The sequence below is a fragment of the Perna viridis genome, chromosome 5 (genome assembly GCF_037379345.1).
Source record: "Perna viridis isolate PV_CMFRI_1.1 ecotype Kerala chromosome 5, ASM3737934v1, whole genome shotgun sequence".
NCBI classification, from domain to species: Eukaryota; Metazoa; Mollusca; class Bivalvia; order Mytilida; family Mytilidae; genus Perna; species Perna viridis.
The window spans coordinates 50,666,726-50,675,275 of NC_142449.1; the positions used below are offsets into that span (position 1 = coordinate 50,666,726).

The 8,550-nt window shown below is 31.0% G+C and overlaps 1 protein-coding gene across 2 annotated transcripts; it reads right to left on the reverse strand.

Annotated features, from left to right (window-relative positions):
• Nucleotides 1-910: 910 nt before the first annotated feature.
• LOC148618127 (BTB/POZ domain-containing protein 17-like) lies at nucleotides 911-8,474 on the reverse strand. 2 transcript variants are annotated; one of them, XM_088586014.1, is made up of 2 exons: nucleotides 8,418-8,474; nucleotides 911-7,047 (listed from the first exon to the last, which is right to left on the reverse strand). In XM_088586014.1, exon 2 carries the CDS (start codon nucleotides 7,000-7,002, stop codon nucleotides 5,593-5,595), a length of 1,410 nt encoding a protein of 469 aa, XP_088442140.1. In that variant the 5' UTR covers nucleotides 7,003-7,047; nucleotides 8,418-8,474; the 3' UTR covers nucleotides 911-5,592. The 2 variants fall into 2 exon arrangements, with proteins under 2 accessions (XP_088442140.1, XP_088442141.1); XM_088586015.1 differs by having other exon boundaries at nucleotides 8,337-8,452.
• Between the last annotated feature and the right edge of the window lie 76 nt (nucleotides 8,475-8,550).

An 8,550-nucleotide genomic window follows, 5' to 3' on the forward strand; every position in this document is an offset into this window, starting at 1 on the left:
TTACTTGAATAAATAATACTGAAAATCCACATTTTTACCTGTTCTGCTAACTGACAGCATGGAGGCAAATTACTCACACATGTAAACAATATTCATACACTTTTGTAGTTTATTACATATATGATTTTAAAGTACACATTCTCAGCTTTATTTTGACTACTTTTAATCATAATACACACAAATAATGCACTTACAATGCATATGTCTAGGTTCAGTGTGTTTTTGGTACTACGTAGTGGGGTGGCTATTTGACCTGGAAGTGGTTAGTGAGACCTTGGATCAGATGAAAAATCCAATAGGAAATTTTATGCTGGAAATCTTAAGGAACAATTATACCAACTTTCATTTAATTCTGTCCAGTATTTTTGGACAAAAAAACTCGAAAAACCACGAAAGACAATGGCATACATTTTGTATGCCAAGTGATGGCAATAGCTCACATAGCCTTCAGACAGGTGTTACTCCTGAGTCCTGAACAATACTAAATACAATATACACAATATTATTCTTTAACTAAACCTGTCATCTTCAACAATGGTTATAAAAGATTTTGCTGAGTAGTTTTCATCTATGATCCAGAAACCAACAGTTTGATCCATGAACAGATGGATAAGACATAGAGACAGACAAACAAACAGTAGCCATCACTATATACTAATGACTCACTGGGGTGAGTCTATAAAAAATTTCATCATTAAGTTTTAGAGCACCACTGAAGAGATATTTTTCCGTTTCACACAGATAAAAAACATATTATGAATGAAATAATATTAGAGTACTGAAAATTTATAGTAAATAATTCTGTAATGGACAAACAGACAGACACATAAGGTGTGAACAGACCCTCACATTTCTCTTGTGAACCAATTAATGCTAAATCATTAAATCCAGTCTTTAAAAAACTACTATATGAAGTTTACTAAACATTTATTAATAGAGTTATAACAAATGTTGAATATGATACCTAACGTAACCAAACTTAATAACAGATTTAACAAAAATGGCTGCCTTTATCGGGTAAGTACATGTACATGCATTTATACAAATATCTTGAATAATATTAAAATAAAATAAATGGTTTGCCTACGAAACTATCATTGAACTATAAGTACTATATCCCCAGGATTATATATTCCCTACATTTTGAAAAAAAAAATCATTTCTTCTGCAAGAGTAGTAATATTTGACCTGCAGTTGAACATATAAAGGAAGAAAAGGTTGAACAAAACAATAATGTACTGAAAAGATACATACACATATTAATATGAGCAGATAATTTTGCAAGATAAATCTTGTTAACTTTGGAAATAAACTGCATGTTCCAAAATCCAGAATTATCAGAGAATAACTCAAAATTGTTACTTTGTGAATTTCCATTCACAGGCAAAAATTAGACATGAAAAATTGTTTTTTTTGTGCTTTTTGTTTGTAATTAAATATTAAGAATGTAAAATAAAACAAATGAAATTTCACAAACTTTCACTTAAATTAAAAAAACACAAAAGCATTTTCAAAACAACATTCAAAATGCTCATGTACATGTACATGTTTGTTGTCCATATAGGCAAGTTAAACTGTTTTTGTACACCAAACATGAAACAGATGACTATACCTTTAAATGTGAAAGAGTAGCTATTATAAATGAAGCAGAAATATAAATTTGGCACACATCAAATTGAAAAAAACAAAAAACAACTTTGAACTAAATTACACATATTCATAATGATATTTTCTTTGAACTACTTCATGCCTTGAAACTCTAAAACTACAAAGACAAACAGGTTTTTTTCATTATATGGAAGAAAAACAAAAAAAAAAACAACAAAAAAAAAAACAAATAAACAAAAAAAAAGGGTGAGGGCTTCATACAATACATGTACATGTATATAAGAATCTTGCTTGTAAACTTTTCTAAATCCTCAAGTTACAAAAGTAATTTTTTTTAGTTATCTCCCTTTCTCAGACCTGAATTTATTAGGTCATCAAAATAAAGCAGAAATCAGCAAAATTGGAAGTAAATAAACACTTAAAAAGAATCATAATTGTAAAACAAGGATTAAAAAAAAGCAGATGGAAAACAGGTCTGCTTTCTGCTGTAAACAGACATATTTGATTTTAGATAAATATGAGAAATGCAGGACACTACAAGCCACAAGTACATTTGTATATATTATTTATATGTTAAAACAACAATCTTTTTTTTTCTTCAAATCAACAAATCAAAAGTAGTATTCACTGCAAAGACATACTTAAATGCATGTACATAACATGCAGCTCCTGCACTCTTCTTGCATGTATTAATGAACTTTGACATAATACAACTGAACAATGTAGCAACCATGGGCTAGAGAAATTTTTATTTCCCATTCTATGTCATTCCAGTAGGATAAAATTTTCACTAAATATAAGTCTGAGGTTTACAAACATACATGTATATTTTTAAATGCAAATAAGACCATGTCAGAAAAATTATGATACTGAGTTATGTGAGTAATATTTTTTCAAAAGATAAAGATAGAAAGTAAGGAAATATTATTTAGATCACTCGTAAGATCTACTATCTAAAGATTTCTTTAATAGTGGTTAAATGATCCTTAGAACAGTTTGAGTTTCATGAACAATATTTGTGAGACTTTAAAAAAATTTGTAAGATTATTGAAAGCTGGTACATACAATTTGTAAAAAAAAACACTTAGGAAGGCTTTTACATGTATTTACTGACTCTTGACCTTTTCAGTTTCAAGCATGGTTCTAACTCCCTCAAGATCATACAGCTACTTTCTCAAAAACCAATTCAACAAGACAATGATAGCAAAGAATATAGCTCCATTGTATATGCACGGGACATATATCTAAAGCACTTATTGATATATTATCACAGAATTAAAACAAAAATCACAATTTATAAGAAATGGCACAGTCCATCTAAGCTATTACAATTTATATACATGTACATGCAAAGAACATGTAAAACTCCTTTCAGAAAGAAAATCACTATGAAGTAGTTACTTTAAAAAGTTATTCTACATCTACAGTAACAATTTATCAGTTTCATGTATTATTGAAAGTAAAAGACATACCTGTTAACACTCACACATTACGGGAAAATCAATGAAAAATTGTAAGTTTGTGGTTTTTAGTAAAAATTATTATGTTTTCTCTGAAAAAATAATAATAATTGAATTTTTATATGAAAATTTGCTTTTACATAAAACTCTCTCACACAGACACATGTCAATGGAGGAAAATCTCCTGCATGAACTGTTCCAAAGTTTATCAGGTATATTAAATACCAAGAAAACATTTTTCTTGACATGTTGACAAAGTGTCATGAGTGTAAAACCAAATAATTTTCGGAGAGATATTTATTTCTGTGTTTTAGGATATCAATTATTTTTTGTGACTTTCACTCTGTTTAACACCTATTTCATATTAGAGAAAATAATTTGCAACCATTAATCTTTATGATTTGTTCTTGCTGGTGACAATAAATCTCTCACAAAAACAAGTTGGTTCACAAAAAATTGCAAGACACAACAAAAAGTACAAATGTATCTTACTACCATCTACAATGTATGCTTGCACAATGGTTTATAGTTATTATTGTAATATTGCAAACCTTTTTATATATTTAAACTTCTAGATGTAAGATTACATGGTTTGGTTACATACGCTTTTGTCAGCATGAATTTTACATGTAATTCCTAGAAAAATAGCGGCTGTACTGTAACACCTCTGTATCTCAATCAACAAAAAATAAAACAGAGGTAAAATTACTTTTAATTAAGGAGGTAGACTTAGGGTAAGGGACACAAGTCTTACAAATTATTGGAATGTTTGTATTCACCATTTTACATCAATCTCATGTAAGCATCAATGTAACTTGGTCTAATTTTATTCTGTTTCAATAGAAAGCTTGATAGGCTCTGGTGAAATTGAATATGATATAAACATATCACTGATCTCAAAAGTTATGTCCCACACCCTAGGTCTACCTCCTTAAGCTTCCTTTTAAATTCTTTTGTCTACATACATAGTTGAAGTAATGTTTAAATCATAAAATTATTAAATATCTCTTTTTTTTGTATGGAAATGAAGAAAAATAAACAGTCAGTCCACTCACCTCCACCTCCTCTGTATAGAGTAGAGAAATAGGAATTTATGTTGACAGGAGTGTATGTATTCATTTATACAAGAATTTTGTAAACTTTGTAGTGTTCAAGGACTTTTCCAAATTTTAAGATTTCCATGGGGAAAACTCTAAATGAAGATTAACTTTCCCAAGCTTGAAGTTTGCTTTCCAAACCTAACAAATCCTTTAAAAAATTCAAGCTTTCTACTTGCCAAAGGAAAAGTGGGGCATAATAATTAAATTTCCGACACCTAAATTGTGCTTGCTCCGGGTGACAGGAATCCTAAAACATCCTAGAAATCCTTTGGAAGATGCTCAATATAAGTATAACAAAGTTTAGTGTGCAAAAGATATGCAAAAAGCTTAGACTTCCTACAAATATCTCTGTAATACATGTACATGTACTATTCTTTTGAATTAATATCATTACAATCAAATATTTATCCACAGAGGCTGTACAGCAGAAGTGTAGTGGAAAGTTAACAGAGCAGACAAATTCATTTTGTAAAATATTATCGGTAATACAGAGACGTATACTAAGTCTATAACAAGCTAATAAGAATAACAGATTAAATAACAATGCAATAAATACAACAAGCAAACAACACTATTAACAAAACAAGCAGAAAACAAATTCACAAACACTTGAAAAAAAATGTCACTGGGATTGATGGGATTGACACTAACTCTGACCATTTACAATATAAAAAACTAGTAAAGAACTAGTAAAAATACAATTGACTAGGACTTATCACAAGTTATGGTTTTGTAGTAGTCCAAAAATAAGTCACACAAGAGGTATCCCCTTTCATTAAAATTTTGAAAAATAAAATGCAAAACTTTACTTTCTTAGAGTTAGTTTGTTTTGTCTTAAAATGAAAATCTTATATTTCCGATCGTTTTTTCCTAACAATAATTACAATGTACATGTAAGTACTTTATTTAGCTTAAGTTGTTGAGAATTTACAAGCTTTGAGGTACATGAGTAGTGTAAATGTCCAACAAAAGTTTTGGAAATTGGCAGCTATTCTATCAACATAAGCTTAACAAAATTGTGTTTCTTCTAATGTGAGCTTCAAAATTTGAGAAATGGTTTGCGTGTCATGCACTGCAGTTTTTTTTTCTTATTGATTTATTTTATTTTTAGAGATATTTTGGACATATTGAATGAAAATTAATAGCAGAACAATTGATGTACATGTTATTCAACCCACATACATGTACATATATTTTGTATATGTATGTGCATACAACTATAGATTGAACAATATATATGGTAACATTTGGAGAGCGAGGTTAAAGATTAAAGTTAAAAATTAAAACAAAAAACACAAAACAGAACAAAATTTAAAAAAAAATGAACAATGAACATTCAAGAAAACAAAAAACTTGCCAGTGGACACGATGTTTGTACATAAGTATATGCATAAATTATATTTTTTCTAGCATAGAAATTTAACTCAGTCGCCGTCAAAAGAACTGATGGGCCTGATCACTATTTTGATTTTGAACATTTTTTGGTCTTTCCCAAGTACAAAGGGAGACTCGGTACTTTCAAGGTCATTGTATCCAACAAGGTCATTCACATGGTGAATAACATGGTCAGAGTTAAACAAACATGTTTTGGTCAATGTCTTTGCTACATATTCAATGCCATTTTCTTTTCCATAGACTAGAATTGTGACTTTGACCGGTCGAGTCTCAGAAGTGTTTGATGTAACAGCCAAACGCACACGCTCATAAATCACCTCATCAATGCTGTGGTTGCCATAGTGACCTATCATCATGCAGCCACGGAATAAAACTCCTCTAGGATAAAGATCTATATGCCAGTCCCAGCTATCTTCACTGCTTGCATCTGGTTTTGATGGCGTAGAAAAAAATGCACCAAATATTTCACCTGGTTTGATCTCGGTTACATTATAAACATCCATCTCAGTGCACCATGAATCACAAGTGTATATTCGCGGAGAGCTATTGCAAAATGCCATTTCTGAAGCTTCAAATGTGCCATTCTTATCATAGTACATTTTTGGAAAGAGATTGAATCCAGCTGCCCTTCTTAAATTTTCAATTATTTCTCTGGTACTTTGACTTAAACTTGACATATCCTCTCTGGAAATAAGAGAGTATTGAATCCTAGAAAAAATTTCTCTCAGTAAATCATTATTCTCTGTTAATACTGATCTTGAATTAAAATTAGGAGCAATGTTTTTCTGTAACCATCTCATGACATTTTGGAGTATTGACACTTCATTGCTAACCACAATTTCAGATGATTTTAAAAATGAAATCAACATCTCTGATGAAATGGTTAGAAACTCATCACTTTCCATAACAAACTGAAAGTTTGATGTTATATACTTGAGACAGGCTTTCTCTAAATTCTTATGGCTACACATCCTGGAATAACTTAGCCATGATAACACACAGCTTTCCATCTTAGTTGTTGCTACAAAGTGAGTGCACATGTACTCCATGCACACAGTGCAAAGGTCACTTATATTATATTTATCAGCTAAAATCAAAACTGGTAAAACACTTGTATGACTCAATTGAATCTTGCCAGTATACAGGTACTGTAAAAAATCTTCAAACACAACAATACACTGTGGTTCTTCTTCCAAATAAATTTTATCAGTGTATGCTTCTGGCCATGTTGGACTTGTAAGCATTGTTTTGAAAACATCACTTGATATACTCAATATTAACTTGTGAGCAAAGTATCTATCATTTCCAACAATGAGCTGAAGGTCACTTAGAACAGGGTCACAATACAACTGGTAAAGTTTCTGAATTGTTGAGTTAGAATTATCAACATTGTGACTAATGTCACCAGTGCTCAGTCTTGGTATTTTTATTCCAGGCATTTTGAATTTGCCTTAAAGGAAAAGTTTCTAATCATTCCTTTCTATCTGAAATTGAAAACAAAATCATCAAAACAAACATGATTACAATTCAGTACAGTTCCCATGAAATGTGGGCTGAATACAGATAAGATGCATGTACATGTACCACAAATATTCGTTAAAATGTCTAGGGGTTGAATTTTTTCATCAAGCCCAAGCCTTTTTAAAATATTTTACTCCAAAGCCCCATTTTGGACAAAGACAGTTAAAAAAAAGGAAAAACCTTTGATTTAATGAAAGCCCAGTGTCAACTGCAGGATTCAGTTCACTACCCAATGTACAAATGGTCCTGATTTTTTAATTGCAGTTTGTGGGTACATACATGTACAAAATGTATCTATACAGGTATGCATAAATTGTTAATTCCTCTTTTATGGACATTCATTCTGTCAGATACAGTGAAAAACTTGGGATTTACATACATGAACTGCAATACTTGCTAGGCTTGGAAATTAATTTGTCCGGAAGGCAACATATATCACTTTCATGGTTCCTGATCATATTTCTTATCTTTATCATATGTTATTCATACTCAGACATCGTGTATCCGTTCATTAATTTCTCATAAAAAATTTTCATTTTTTTTTGGGAAGGGGGGTATGGGCAGTTGCATCCACATTTCTTGGGTATGTGTAAAATTAAAACCAAACAACGGCACGCTGACTCTTTTAAGAGCTTTTTTTTACAATTGATCAATTGGCAAAATTCAATATGAAATCATTGAAGAGTGCAGAGGTGACACAGAAATAATAATTTGCATAATTGGATCCATCACGGACATATGTACATGTATTGCATTTTAAATAGACATAATGATTACACTTTTGGATGCCACTGACGAAAACAATATATTTTCCCATTGTTTTTTTAATGAATTTTCCTTCAACTGAAAGATCAATGAGGTCACTGATTGAAATTACATTGTTTCATTGACGTTGAAAGGTTTTTCCGAAACAAATCTGGGGTCAATTAGGGCAAAATGACAAGTGTGATTCATGCATTGAGGCTAGCAAACTGGAAACAACATAGTAAGGAATGGAATAAGATATTTATTTATTCAAGTGTGTGCCTGACGGTCTGGCTTTTTTACAATTTAAAATGGCACTCCTGTAGTTTCGATTTTTTAGTCCTAGGCATTAGACTTACAGAATTTTCAACACTAGCATTGACTGGCTCAAAGTGATGGTAAGTTGAAAGTTAACAGTAAGTTGAATAACCGTGCAGGTGCACTAACACTAAAAGTTTATAAGTTAACTGCGCGTTGTAAATTTGTGTGCATTCAACTATAACTGCACCTTAAGTTAAAATGTGGGTAGTTGAATAACATTTGCAATGCTCAATGGCTCTTCGCAATAAAACAACGTTATAATATATACCATGTTATTAACTCCTGGACATGGATTGACTGTCAATTGCATTATTGATAAGAAAAGTCTGGATGATTTCCGAAATGACAAGCGTTTAACTGATTCAGATTCAAAGGCTGCGTTCGATAAAGGACAAGAATTA

What these genes read in the sequence shown, in the direction of transcription:
- LOC148618127 (XM_088586014.1), bottom strand. Translation starts at nt 7,002, where the DNA reads ATGCCTGGAATAAAAATACCAAGACTGAGCACTGGTGACATTAGTCAC.